The sequence below is a fragment of the Marmota marmota genome, unplaced genomic scaffold (assembly GCF_001458135.2).
Source record: "Marmota marmota marmota unplaced genomic scaffold, marMar, whole genome shotgun sequence".
In the NCBI taxonomy this organism is placed as follows: Eukaryota; Metazoa; Chordata; class Mammalia; order Rodentia; family Sciuridae; genus Marmota; species Marmota marmota.
In genome coordinates this window covers 15,020,738-15,035,954 of record NW_026000164.1, presented here as the reverse complement: position 1 = coordinate 15,035,954, position 15,217 = coordinate 15,020,738, and the positions used below count along the sequence as shown (strand labels likewise).

The 15,217-nt window shown below is 39.6% G+C and overlaps 1 protein-coding gene across 1 annotated transcript in view; it reads right to left on the bottom strand.

The window, feature by feature from the left end:
- Positions 1 to 6,331: 6,331 nt before the first annotated feature.
- Positions 6,332 to 15,217, bottom strand: part of Mtpn (myotrophin) — a 34,768-nt gene continuing 25,882 nt past the window's right edge. Inside the window, exon 4 of the mRNA XM_015493796.2 lies at positions 6,332 to 9,481. Coding sequence (XP_015349282.1) covers positions 9,395 to 9,481 — 87 coding nt within the window. The 3' untranslated portion in view covers positions 6,332 to 9,394. The remainder of the gene's footprint in view (positions 9,482 to 15,217) is intronic.

The window sequence follows — 15,217 nt, the reverse complement described above, 5'->3', positions numbered from 1 at the left end:
GTCTGGAGCTCCCATGGGCTGGTGTGGGTCTCAATTCAAGGAGGCTGCTTTGAAATGTCTGCAATGAGGTGGTGCTGGGGTAAAGCGTGAAGAAACTTGTGCCGCAGCTGCCACTGTGCATGGCCCTCATGCCCACACCCTGCTGGGCCCAGACAAGGCCTGCAGGAAGGAAGGCCCACACTGGCTAGCCCGCGGTGAGGGAGGATGCCCAGGTGAGAATCTCAACCCGAGTCCTCCTTTCGTGGAATACGGGGGATATGCTATGTGAAGTCACAATTTTTCCTCTCATATTTTGAAGTCACCAGCTTGGCACCCATCAGCAAATCCCTACTAGGCTGTGAATCCCTCTACGGAAATAAAGAAGAAACCTATAAGATGTGAGAGACTTTTCTTCTCTATCTCTTACAAAAGGCTTCTGTAGAAATGCAGGAGTTTATTATTTACAGTACCTAATCTTCCTAGATGGAAGGGAAAGGGTTTTTTTTTTTTTAAACTATTTTTTCTTTCCTTTAAGAGTGCTTTTTAAAAAATAAAATCCTGGGTCCTTAGTGCTATTTCCTTGGTTTCTTACAGTTTTTTTTTTCTTTTCCTTTTAATATTCAGATATGTTTTCTTATCTCTAAGGGATGCTCCTGATGTCTCATCAGGAACATGTATCTATTATTGTTGCAGCAAAAGACCACCCCAGAAAGGTGGGGGGCGCGCCTATAATCCCATGTTTTGGGAGGCTGAGGCAAGAGGATTGCAACAGCCTTAGCAACTTAGTGAGGCCCTAAGCAACTTAGCAAGACTGTCTCAAAATAAAAAAACACAAAGGGCTGGGGATGTGGCTCAGTGGTTGTGACCTGGTTAAGTGATTTTTTTCTATCATTAATGGGCCACTTCAAAAGTAAACTATGCAGCAGTCTTCTGTGCTGACAAGCTTACAATAGAATCAAACTAATTTCACATATAATCTTGCTCAGTTTTGTGATTCAAAGTGATCATTTTATCCTGAAAAGAACACCCTAAAAGAGCTGGTGGTCATGAATTTGGAAAATGTGTATCTCCGAGGGGCGTATTGCCTGGTGGGAGAGTGGGGAATCCACTCATAAATAAAGTAGCTAAACGTCCTGATGTGTGCTGGAGGGAAAGAGAGAATCCAGGCTGGAGAAGACACACTGGGGTGGCCCACAGGAGCGGCTTGCTCTGGCTGGGTGAGCGCCCATGCCTCACTCAGGTGTGGGGCTCGTGGTGTTTGTTTTATGAATGCAAAGTTCAAGTGTCAGGAGCCCAAGTTCCTGTGTTTAGACCTTTGCCACCTTTTAGTTTATGGGGTTGTAAGGTGACACAGGCCAACACACAAGAAGAAAGATGGCCAAGAGCAATAGCACCAAGACCAGAGTAGGTGAACAGCCCTTGCAGAGGAATGGCCCCCCACCTACCACACCCCACCCCAGCCAATGACTCTGAGTGCCGAGTGGAAGGAATCCCCAGCACCCTCCCCCAAAACCAAACCAAAATAAACCCACCCCAAAACCTGGTGGCTTAAAAACCAGCAGTTTTCTTTGTTCACCGACTTGGCAGTTTGGACAGGGCTCAGCTCCTGCTGCTCTCGCTGGACGCACTCATGATGTTGTAGGGTCAGAGGAGGCAAGGCACCGAAGACAGCAGGAAACAGTTTTATTTGGCTGCAGCCAGGTTCAGAGGGCATGGCTTTTGCTGTAATCAATTAATCCCCTGAACCTGGAGTTCAGGGAGTTTCAGAGTTTTATACCCAGCATGTAAGGGGAGGGGCCCAGAAGTTCACACTCTGCAGAAGTTCACATTAAAGCAGCTTTTCCTTTCACTGTTCTGGGCAAGTTAACCCTTCAAGGACAACACCTGAGAAAGGGAGAGCTTCTTCCCTCTCTTTCCTCCCCCTCCAGCTATTACCATGGAGCCCAACTGTTAACTTCTCTTATCTTAGAAATAAATGTAGACATCTCTGTGAAGCCCAGCTCAAGGCCAGAGGCCTTGTTTGCACATTTCTACAAACTACTACACTGGATACATGTTTGTGAAGAACTAGTAAGGGGCTGTCCAGCACCTGGAGTGCCAATTTCTTCCCGGCCAGTGGCCAAGTAAAACAAGGCAACACAAAAATAGGAAGTTTATCTACATTGAACTCTTTTGTAGAGACTCTTTTGCTGACAGTCCTAAAATCAGCCATGGTGAAGATTTCTGGAGAGGCCCAGGTAAGACTTTTCTGTGGAGAAAGGGGGCCCCACTCACATGGCAGTGACCTGGGGCTGTTGGCAGGGACACCTCCATTCTCCTGACTTATGACCCTAGATTTTTCATGCTGAGATCCAAGAGGCAAGCCCCAAGGAGGAAGCACTTGTCAAGCTTCTGCTTGTTTCACATTTGATGTCTCAGTTGTGGCCAAGCAAGCCCTTTGACTAAACTCAAGACTCAGTGTGGTGAAGGATTACACAAGGACGTGGGTGCTGGTGGGCAGGACTTACTGGGATCACTGTGTGGCATAAAGAGAGGCACATTATCTGGGCTTTTTATTTGCTTTCACTAAGCCATTACATTTGCTCATAACCTTGCTAATCACTCTATAAACAGGAGCAGGCCAATTCTACAGAGGATTTCTCTACCCGTGCCACCTAACATCTTTATCTGGAGTTGGCAAACTTTTTCTGTTAAGGGGCAGATAATAAAAATCTTGGGTTTCACAAACCACAGGCTCTACTCACTTGTTGTTCAAGCGCACTAGTAACCAGAGATAATATGTAAGTGAATGGGCAATAGCTGCATTCCAATAAAACTTTATTTATAAAACAGATTTGGCCTGTGGTCCTTAGCTTGCCAATTCTTTTTTTTTTCTTTTGAGGGTGGGTACTGGGTATTGAACTCAGGGGCACTTGACCACTGAGCCACATCTCCAGCCCTATTCTGTATTTTATTTAGAGATAGGGTCTCACTGAGTTGCTTAGCACCTCACTTTTGCTGAGGCTGGCTTTGAACTCACAATCCTCCTGCCTTAGCCTCCTGAGCCACTGATTACAGGTATGTGCCACTGCGCCTCGCTAGTTTGTCAATTCTTGATTATGATTTTCTAGATTGTCAAAAATATTGTATATTGTACTCAAGTATTTCGACTTCTCAAACTTGAAATTTAAATGCCATGAAACTTAAATGTCATTTTTGTGGATCCTGGGAAGAAACTGATCAGTGTATATTCATGTTTCATAACATTTTAAAATCTAATTGGTTAAAACCATAAACAAATCCATATAATCTTTTCTAAATATCTTTTTAAGAGTTTCAACAAAAGTTGTGTTCATAGAATAAAATGTAATGAGCTGGTTCAGTGAGTCAGAGGGACAATATAATACAGATGTGGAGAGCACAGACTCTGGAGCCAAGACTCTTTGGCTCTGCCACTGACTAGTTGTGTGACCACAGTAGACAAAGTTACCGAGGCTCTGAGTTTTTGTCTCCTCATTTGAAAATAGGATTGATGACAGCTCTACTTCATGAGGTTTTTATGGAGACCAAATGAGTTAGTCTACATAAAATACTTGAGAGTGTTGCCCAGATTATAGTAAATGTTATTAAAATGGTACAAGCATCAAAATGTCATAAAACTAACTTTAAAAGAAAATCAATAGACACATGATTGTTTACAGGTTCATGTATCAAGAACTTTTCATTGAAAAATCAACAAATTAACTTAGATCTGAGTACTTTCAAGTCTACTGAAATGCAACAAGCAAGCCACAGGGAGCCGTGGCATAGATTTGCCGCAGGGGACACACATAAACATATGGAACGTTATTAGATAGGAGGAGAATGTGCAGTGTCCAGTACACTTTCAGATTTGTTAGAAAAGATAAATTCTTTAAAAAATTTTTATTTTACTATGTAGTAGTAGCCTTAGAATTGGCATCCAGAGACTAGGAATTGTCTATGTATTATTTTCCATTGTATGACAAGATGCTTCTGCTATGAGTTGCCAGACACGTGACCCATTGTTCTGCCCTAACCACTTGTAAATAAGACCGTCCTTGCTGCTGCAGTGGCTGAATGCATAGAAGCTGATAGGGTGGCCAGACAATGCTTGGTTTTGCTCTGCCATTTACAGCTGTGCTTTAGTATATGCCGCAGTGGCTCAAAGTGACCTACATTTGACCCCATGGTCAGCATTTCCTTCATGAACCGCATTTGTCTTCACCTCATTCATCTGAGTTTGCACTACCAGTAGTACTTATGACGCTCTCTGCCCAGTGGCTGGGGACACTGACTACTCAGGTAGCCTAGTTCTAATAGGTCATTTTGGGTGGGATTTACTGAACCCAGCTGCTCCGACATTTTACGGTGTAAGAGTTCAGTAGCAGTTCAGGACAACTACCATGAATATCTACCATGTGTCAGGTGCTATTCAAGTTGCTCAAAAAACATCTTCTGTAGCTATTTAAGTAAAAGACTTAAGAGAAAACCCCCTGTGGCTGATTTGTGACCATCTGCTTAGCATCTGGGGAAGGAACTGGCTGAGTGACACCCACAAGGACAACAAAAACAGGAGGAAGTGGCCAGATCACAGTGTGGAGAAAGGGGGACATTCCATTCCACAGCACCTGGCACAAGGCTGCTGCTTCTGAGCCACAGATGCAACCACTGCAAGGGTGTCCAGCCCCTCAGCAGACTCACGGCAGCACTCAGTCCCCTGGGGGGGCCTTCCTGCTGCTGCAGGATTGTCAGGCACACAACTTAGTGACTTCAAGAACCCACAATACTGTTAGGAGATGGGCTCATGACCTCTCCCAGGAATCTTTTGTCCCCCTTTTCTTTGGAAATTCAGAGAAAGGACTTAGGTAGGGCTCAAGACTGAGGAATTCAGCTATGGAAATACTGCTACAACAACTGATGCACATTAGAGGAGAAAAAGTTAAGATTCAGCCACTTCTGCTGCCACATATTGACGTCTTCCACATTCTCTCTCTCTAGGAAGCCATGCCTGATGATGTCCCCTTTATAGGCTTTCAGCTTTTTCTCTCCTTTGTTCTTGTACAGTGGTTCTTCTTCTTTAGTGTGCATCACAATCACCTGGAGAGCTTGTTCCAAAGGATTGTTGGGCCTAGCTCCAGAGTTTGATTCAGTAGCGTTTGCTGGGTTAAAAAAAATGTGCATTTCTAGCAAGTTTCCAGGTTATGGTGATGCTTTTGGAATAACCGATCTTACAGAAAGGAAAAATCAAAACCAAAAAAAAAAAAATAATAATAATTATATATATATATATATATATGGCAGTCTGGTACACTGCTGTGTGAACATTCTGTGCTAGCTGTTCTCTAATCACAGAATTCCACTCTAGCTTGCTCCTTCCTTCAGACGTGTGCTTTTCATTCTCTTCAGTCTATGTAGAAAGGGGTTCTGTTCCCTTTAAAACATAAGTGAAGCGGGCTGGGGTTTTGGCTCAGTGGTAAAGCCTAGCACGTGCAAGATCCTGGATTTGATCCTCAGCACCACATGAAAATGAGTAAGTGTCCAACTATCACTAAAAAATATTTTAAAAAAACATAGTTAAGCATATTTAAACACCTTCTTTCTAGAACCCAATTAAAATGGGAATTTTTGAAACATCTTCTGTGATCATATCCTCGTAAAGACACATAGGCACCCTGTTTGTACGCTGGCCAACAACATGGATGTTCTGAGACAGCTTTTGCTGTATCTTCGGACTGGCACAGATTTTTTTCTATCATTAATGGGCCACTTCAAAAATAAACTAAGCAGCAGTCTTCTGGTGCTGACAAGCTTACAATAGAATCATATATATTTCACATATAATCTTGCTGATTTCACATATAATCTTGCTCAGTTTGTGATTCAAAGTGATCATTTCATCCTAAAAAGAACACCCTAAAAGAGCTGGTGATCATGAATTTGGAAAATGTGTATCTCCAAAAAATGTGTAGGAACTTAAATGTGCAATTAATGCGTGGACGAGGCGGACTGTGACTGTTTTCTTCAAGTCCAATGACAAGTTTGATGCTGTCAGCTGTATCTAGTTCCCAGTTGGCCAAGAGGGTGGTTAAACATTTACAAATTACTGCAATGAATGACTGGTGCAAAAAAAAAAAAAAGTGCAATGACTAGGAATATTTTCTCCCACTTATTATTATTTTTTTTTTCTGGAAGTGGAATAAAATAATTTAGATTCATTAAGAGTGGGATTTACTGAACCCAAGTCAATCAACCAACCCAACCTTGAGTCAATCAAGGTTCTGGTATAGTTGTAGAGAAGACTTGAAAAGGAAGGCAATAGTAACTGAGGGAGAAAAACACTGCTGACATTAGCTGTAGCACAATTCAAGTTTATTCCATTTGTTCTTGCAACACAAAACTGAAACACAGTATTATTTAGCATTCGGATGTACATGAACTAGGATACTTATGAGAAACCCAATTGTGTCAAAAGTATGACATTGTGGAAAAATGAACTCAAATATATCAAAATGCACAAAGCACTAGTCTTTCTCCATTACTGCTTAGAAAGATATGATTGTTTCTCCATTTACAAAATAGAATCAGGACAATTTAAATTTTTAAAATTTTGCATGCAAACACTGCAATTGCTTATTTATGTAGGAGGGCACTCTTACCAGCTTCTTCTATACACAATTTGAGTATACAATATTGCATGGAAGAAAACAGCAGCTCAGTTGAAGTTTCAGGGAAAAAAAAAAAAGGTACATGTAGATTTAAAATACATTATTTGGGGAAAGAAATCAGTGAATAAAGGGCCTACTCGTTTGCAGCTTCCACACACTGCACCTACCTACTACATTGCTGTGCCCAGCTGGGTTTAGAATGGTGAGCTGTGCAAAAAAGAACTACATGGAGACTCAGGTGCTGTGTACAAACTCTAAGTCTATAAACACCAGTCTGCAGCTGCAGGGGGAATTTGTTAGTATCCTACTGTAAACAGGCAAACAACCTGTTTTTACTTGTTATAGTGCATACGAAATGACTGATTTAATACAAAACTACTGAACATGCAAGATTTTTTCTGAGATGTTAAATAGTACTTCAGTGGAGAACAAAACTTACTTAACCTTTTGCTAATGCATGTAGTACCAAAAAAACAGACATGGTTTTAGCTTTACTCAAAATATGAACATAAGTGTTGTGAATTTCTCTGCCAAGTGGTTCAGAAATACATTATAAATAACCTAGTTAAAAAAAAAAAAAAGAAAGTGTAAACCATCTTGGTCAGTCTATTCTATTCTATGTTTATATGTTATTTTCTCAAGCAATTGCTTCATAATTATGGGGTTTACAAAATGGCTGAGAAAGAAGAGGGAAGGCGAGATAGCCTCTACTGCATTACAAGGAACATCAGGATAAACCGTACAAAGAAGCCCATAATGACTGCAGAAAGCAGACCAAATTTAGGAATGATAGGATGGTGCACTCTCTGCAACAGCCAACAACAATACAACACTTGCAAAGTAAAGGTGAAAATTGTGTGAAGGGCAAAATTCAAGCCTTAAAAATAGCATTACGCCAAGAGGTGAAACCACCCTTTGTATTATGCTGATAGTTATAGACTGACAGAGTGCCCTCCATTTCCAATCAGAATGTCCAACTTCTAATAGGCTGCATTAAGACAGCAGAATTTGCCAAATATAAAGTATTTTAAACCACCATTTTGTGATTGCTTTCTTGGACATAGGAAAATTACAGGGTTAGGCTAGTTGAAAGTGAAAAAGCCACAGGATAAAAAAAGGGTTCATGAACACACACACACACACACACACACACACACACCAACCAACCAATCAGCAACTGATTAATAAAATTTGTTATTAGCCAGGAGCTGACTGTTCTTGATAATAGTTTAACCCTGCTGTAGAATGCTACATTGCCTTAAAAAAATCATTAGTTCTGTATTATCCACAATCTGAATATAAGTCCCTAACCCACCCTCCCCCCTTTAAAAATTTGAGGTACATTCAATTATTGCATGACTCGGCTAAGGAAAGACCCTAATATTTTAGTAAGCCTATATGAATGGCAAGTCAAAGAAATCTCAATATTTTAAATGCAAGATATCAAATTTAAGGTTACATGTTTAATTTTACTGCTCATGAAATAAACATTTGGAGATGTGTCTTAAATTTTCTGCAATTCATAAGAATGCCATTTCAGGGCACTGTATTCTAAGAACACAGAATAGATTATTAAGTTGTTACACTTTATGCAATGCATGACTTAGAAAAGAAAAGAAAGAAAAACACATTATGCAGGTGGGTTGGCATGTTCAGCAGAAGCCTGTCCACAACTCGGGGAACCTGGTAACAAGCATATCTCTGTAGGGATGGGGTTAAATTTGTCCAAATAGTAATCTAACCCCAGTGATAGCTTTGGTGCACTAAGTAATCAGCATCCAAGATGGGTCTGAGAGAGGCATTCCAAAGAATGTTCCTTGATTCTCTAAACATAACTGAGGTCAATTAATTCAAACAGCAAATGAAGAAAATCCATAGGTACTAAGAAAACCTTTCTCTCTTTATGTGATACTAACACGCTTATGGCTATGATTCTATTTTTAAACCCCCTTTTACTACCAGCAGGAGTTTGAAAGTGTTTCAATGTTACATAAATGTCTGACTCTACAGGAGAAAAAAAATACGCATACTGGAATGGTTTCTCCTTTAGATTTCTAAAATTTAAGATTTTATAAATAAAACTAGTCAGTTTTATCTAAAGAGACATGAAATCCTCATGAAAGGGGAGAGAAAATCCAAAGTTCAGTCATCCAGCAATTTAGGAGTGTGCCCCTCCTCACCTTAACTGAGCTTTCACATAAAGCTTAAAGTCACTGAGGGAAGATTTGGTCACCAACCACAGGCAGCGCTCTTAACTGTGCCAGGAAATCCCCAGGAGAGTGCATTCTTAAGGCAGAAGGCTGTAGCTAATTGCTTATCTCAGCACCCTAGGTTTACATCACAGCAGCCACTACTGCTCACAGGTAGGGCTGCCAAATAAGAGTTGGCCTTTGTATAATCAGACCTTCAACACAATCTAATTAATGAATTAGCTAGGAAGCTGGAAAGGTCAAATGTTCCTGGTACATTGTGTCTTTGCTCTCCCTTGGGTATAAGCTGTGTATTTTATTAGAAATGGAAAAGAGGCTGGCTTGATCAGGAATCCTGGTAAAATCCTGATCCTGGCTTTTCCCCTCCTCCAAAACATTGTTTTTTTCTGGTAGTCTGATTTGTTATGAATTTTTCTCTCCCCTCACCCCTCTGAAAGTATTTAGCTGAAGAAGCTGGCAGATAGAGAGTGACAGACAGACAGGCAGCAGTGTGAGGCCACAGGAGAGTCATTCTTCCCAAGTTATCAGTCAGTCCATCCATCACTGGAGAAGAGCTCTGATTGCCTGGTTGTCAGTGGCTTCAAGGGCGGTCAGTCCATCTGGACCTTTCACTGTCTTATCAGCACCCTGGAAAAGAGAGGGAAGAGCCTTCAGCATTAAGTGAACCCATAACAGGGTAAAGAAAACACAAGAGTAGATTATGTGGCATAGGCTAATGTTTACACTGAGAATTTAAAAAATTCCCCTGCTGGAATTCACTGGATTACAGAAAAAGAAACAACAAAGAATTTGGTGAGGTTATGGATTAAATTGTAAAAATGCTATATTACTTTTTAGGCACCAGAAATAATAAGCTACAAACACAACTTGGCATTAACACAAGCAATGACTGGCTTTTGTTCATACTATTATTGCATATTTACCCCATTAAGCTTAAAAAATAATATCCCTCTGTGTGGTAGGAAACAAAAGAAAGACATTTTTGCTAAAGAAAGTACTCCTGTGATAAAATTATTTTTTTCTTCTCTGCAACATTTTTCTCTACAGTGGCTAAATGTTATGTATGTTAAGAACATATGTGATACTGATCATTTTACTTAGGAACACTTAGCAGTAAATGATTGGGATGTGGGCTGTAAGGAGGCTGCTCTCTAAACTAGGGAAATCTTCAGTGCAGACTCCCGACTGCTCTGAGTGCTTCACCTGCAGGTGCTGTCCTGTAGTGGCTCTACGTTCTTATCTGTCAGTCCTTTCTAGAATGAAAATTCCATGGGAACAGGAATCCTGTGTGACTCACCACTGCATCCCAGCACCTAGAAAAGTAAGTGCCTGGTCCATGGTAGGTAACACACTTGCTCCCAAGCTAGGTTTGAACCTTCTAGCTCCCAGAGACAATATCCTACCATCTGAGGGTTCTCTTCAAGGACCCCTGCCACAACCAATAGTTATTCACCAGGCTCAGCTCCGCCCAGCTCCCCTTGCCAATCTCTTGTTCTTCTGTCAGTTCCGAACCCTAAACATTTGTCTACATGTAATGTAAATGGTACCTTAGAGACCCACTCTAGTCAAACTTATCTGCTTCTTTTCCCATTAATTCATATGTGCTCCCATCCTACAGAATTTCTCACCAGTTCATGAACATTCCATGAGCCATGCCTTCATACACGTGGGGCTCCATAAGGAATGTCTTATCCCATTTTCTCTGGCAAATCCATCCATCCAACCAAGAATCTGCTGAATGTTTGATGTGTACTTACTAAGTAAGGAACTAGAGAACCAAAGAAAACCCAGACAGAGTCTGTCAATCTGGCTGATGTGGGAGACTGACAAGTCAACATGGCACAGTGGGGTGAATACAGCAGCAGTACCATTCCCTGGGGGTGGTGGTGAAGTGGCTCATAAATCAGAAGAGGATGCTGTGGGAGGGCATGAGGGCTAAAGCCTTCCTGGATGAAGTAGTGCTTGGGCTGAGTCTTGGTGAGTAATAAGCTGATTAAGTATAAGAGGGAGACGAGGTGACAGATATCTGGGAAGTCTTAAATTATCACAAGGTCTTCCTCAATATCACTAAGTCTATATTTTCATTTTCTAATTGAAATTAATTGCTTCATGGAAGACATGAAACTCAGTCAAGTGGGAGAGAAATCAGTGAGAATTTCAATTCAATGTGGTAAGCTCCTGCAACAAAGGTTAAATAACAATAACTGGGACCACTGCATTAAAAAAAAAATGATTTCTTACTCGTTTTGATGGCTGTTTTTTGTGACTAGCACTGGAAACTATAATTCTGCATTATTAAAGAGTTACATAATGTGGCAAGCCATCAGTTTATTTCCTTTCTTTTGATAATAGCACTCTGAGGATTCTTTTGTCCTCTGCAGTGTGACTCCTAGGATATAAATCAAGGAGCCATGTACTTTTCCCTTGTCCAGTGTTGAAGATTTGTATAAGTCAAACAGGATTCTCTCTTAATTTAGAATCTCAGGTGGAGAGACCAAAAGAAATTAGAGGTTATTTACCATTGTGGTGTCACCTGGATGACAAGCTGAGGAGTTCCTACTATTCAGAGCCCTGGTGTCACCCAGCTGCATTCTCTCTCAACCTGATCCTCCAGCTTTCCCTGTGATTTCATGACTAGTCAAAAATTCCTTTCCTACTTGTTGCAGTCAATTTCTGCTATTTGCAGCCAAAATATTTAGCTGATAAAATATTTTAAAAATTTTTAAAATCACCTTTCCTCCCAATTATAATATCCAATTATGAAATAAAACTCAGAATACACAGAAAAACAATATTCTTAATCCTGCAAGTCAGATGCAATTGATAATTCACATTTTAAATGAAATTAATAAAGTACTTAATATATTTAACAAAGTGGAATCAGTTCTAAAAAAAAGACAATGAACTGGTTTTGTCAAATGGATAAGAGTATTACAAGTTTTTTTTTTTTTTGTACTTGATGCAGCTATATAGAACTTAAATATATTTGGTTATTTATCATTTCTCTGAAAAAACATTTTTAATTGTTTCAGTGATTACTGCCATAGCTTTAGGTAATATATTCATGCTGAGTTATTAGCTTTAGATTTTTCTGACTTCCTGCTATGTAGAAGAGGCTTCAGTTCACCACCATCATCTTCCTGGGACTCTTTTTTATGTCTGAAATGCCATTTTCTTTCTTCGTATTATTCTATCAATTTTGATAGTATCTTATCTCTCACACACTAATTTCATAAGGCACTTTCTCTTAATTTCCCGTCATACTCTCTAACTTGCCAGCATTTCTGTTTTTTAAGATTAACTATTCTGATTTGTAAAAACTGTTTTCTTATTGGTTTATTTTTATAGTTAAAAAAAAAGAACAATATTTAAGTTATTTCTAGGTAAACACCATCTGCTGTGGCACTTAGCAGAATACTATGATTAGTTTTCTCTCTGTTGCTCCAATACTGCAACCTTCTGCTATCCTCACAAGTGACAGAACTGGGAGATAAATCCCTGAGTAGCAGCCTGAGTTTTTCACAGTACTGTTTATTTATTTACAAATAACAAATTTCTAAACATATATGTTAGTTCCAGGATAAACCATTATAATGTGTAGAATCTGGAACGCACTGGATTAAACTCAGTTTATTTCTCTTTCATCTCAGTCTAGTGCTAACTCCATCAATATCAGTAGAGTGGCTCTGTCACACAAGGTCATTTAAGGACTTGGGTTCCTTCTACCATTCCTTGAGTACCTCTGCATCCCTATGGCTGAAGCTGGCTTAACTCTATACCTGCTTCCAGCCCTCTATATCAGGAGTGGTGGGATAAGTCCACAGCAACTGGCTTCACATTTTAGGTGATGATTTGCAAGTGGCACACATCATGAATGCACATCCCAGAGTAGCCCCCAAAGGCACATTTATTGCAAGGGAAGGTGAGATAGAAGGACTAACCAGCTGCCATGTGTGCAACTAAGACCTGGGGTTCTCTTCCTAAATGAATGAGGAAGAAACAGATATGGCAGACAGCCTACAATCTGACTCTTACTGTTCTGAAAATAATTTGGATTAAGTCATCGATGTCCTCTTAATACCAAGATCAATCACTATCAGCAGTATTTGAACAGTGCAGCCCTCAGGCTCAAGACACTAGGTCCATATTCTGTCTACCCTGCCTTTCCTTTTCTCTGCACCAACTCTTTCAATTCGCCCTCGCCCCCTCTTTCCTTGCTCTCTGGCTGTCCTATATATATTGCTATTCTTCATGGTTCTTCTGTTTGGAACTCTTTGTGACTTGCTCAAGGTGTTTTTCATTAGTCTTCTCAGATATGTCAAACCTTTATCCTTATCCCTCAGATAGTCTAATTCCACTCTTAATGTGGAATTAGCTGCCCTGAAATTTAAGCTCATGTATACATATTGGCTTTGAGTTTTCATCTACTTTCAGTCCCATAAATACCTCAAATTCAACTTCTCCTAAAATGAATCTACAACTTTTCCCTAAAAACTCACTCCTTTTTCAGTAATCTCCATCATGGTGAAGAACACTACCACCTTCCAAGAACATGTAGACATTATGCTCTTGTTGATCTCCCGAGTCGTCCCACAAGACACCAAGTCACTTTTCTTAACACTGCCCATCTGTCTATGCTTCTCCATAGCTCTCTTAGTTTGGTCTTCATGTAAATATTCTGATGCAATAGCTTCCTTTCTCTTCTTTCTTTTCTTACATCATGCAATTCATACCCCACACATCTGTCTGGGTAATCTTTCTCAAACGAAAGCTGACCACACTGCTCACCTTCCTAAGCCTATGGGCACCCTTGCAAAATAGAATGAAGACAAATAACATGATACAAAAAGGCACATTTGCTCACTACCTACTTCTCTAATCATATTTAGTGCTAAATTCCTTCTATCCTACATTGAAGCGCCAGAAAAAAATTCCACCATACCCTACTGCATTGTGATCTTTTTTGTCCTGTGACTTTTCTCATTGTGGCTTCTATCTGGCCTATATTTAGAGCTTGATTCAGGTGATAAAGTTTTCTTAAGTAGGAAAAGCTGCTATGGCCAAATTAAAGTGGCCATAGCAAACAGCCTGGTCATCGTTCCAGAGAGTAAAACTTTTAAGGCAATATGAGTAATTTATTGATTTTCAGAAGTCCTACTTTTTGATATCAAGTATTATTTAATAGTATATGGTAGAATGTAGGAAATGTTAAAAAAATTTTAAGTCATCTTATCTCTGCTCATGAATAGTTTACAACCTTGTTGGAAAGATAATCTGTACAGGCATGAAACAAGAAGAATATATCTCCTGCTTGTTACCTTTTTTTACTTTCCTCCTCAGATAGCCTAATTCCATTCTTAACAGGCACAACTAGGTCAAGAAAATTGAATTAGTAGCATTTTAGAATGAATTAGTAACATTTAAGAATGAAACTCTTAAACTTATATTAATAATGTGATGTTATTTTCACAAAGGGCTTCTGTGGTAAAGATGCTGATTACAGTTATACCGATCGATCAACTATTAGCATATGAACCAGTTTTGTTTCGATGCACATTAATATGGTAAAAATATACATGGACCTACCTATCTATACACCCACACGTGTGTGTGCGTGCATACACACAGAGTATTAGTGGACATTTCTCGTTAAAACTGTTTTACAACCTTAGAATATAACCCATTTCTTCAGAAAAAAATTTAGCAACCATAATTTAGAATAGTTAATTCATTTGTGGAGAGAAGGCAGTTTAAAATCAAACACAAACTGAATGCCTGAAAGGACTAAGACAGCAGCTGAGAATTAAAGCCAATTCAAGGGACATGTGAAAGGAAATGAATAGACTGTATTTATTTTGTTTGGTAGTAAATGTTTCATAAAGAGGTTGAAAAATGTAAATTTTTATTCTTCCCTTTATGACATACTTTTCCAGGCTAGTATTCCAGTGAATCTCATGTCATTTGAACTAGGAATTGAATCTAAAATTTTATAAAACTGTTGAAACAGCTTTCCAGGGTTTAAGCTCTATATTATATTCTGGAAGCATGCTAGAGTCCTCAGTTAGAAATTCCTACTTCAAATATGTATTGTTCTCAGTCCAAATAAAATCAGAAACAAAACCGAAGAGCAGGGAAAGTCTCCTGAAGAGGGTTACGCTAACAGCAGAAACATCTGACAGAATTTTGACATGACTTGTGTAAACCAAAAAAACAAAACAAAACAAAACAAAACAAAACCCCAAGCAAACAAACAAAACCCCCGAGACTGAATCACTGCTAAAGCTTAACAGTGGACTAGAGTTATGAATAACCACACAGTAAAACAGGCCCAGAGTGTCTGATGTTGATAAGTCTTCAAGGAAA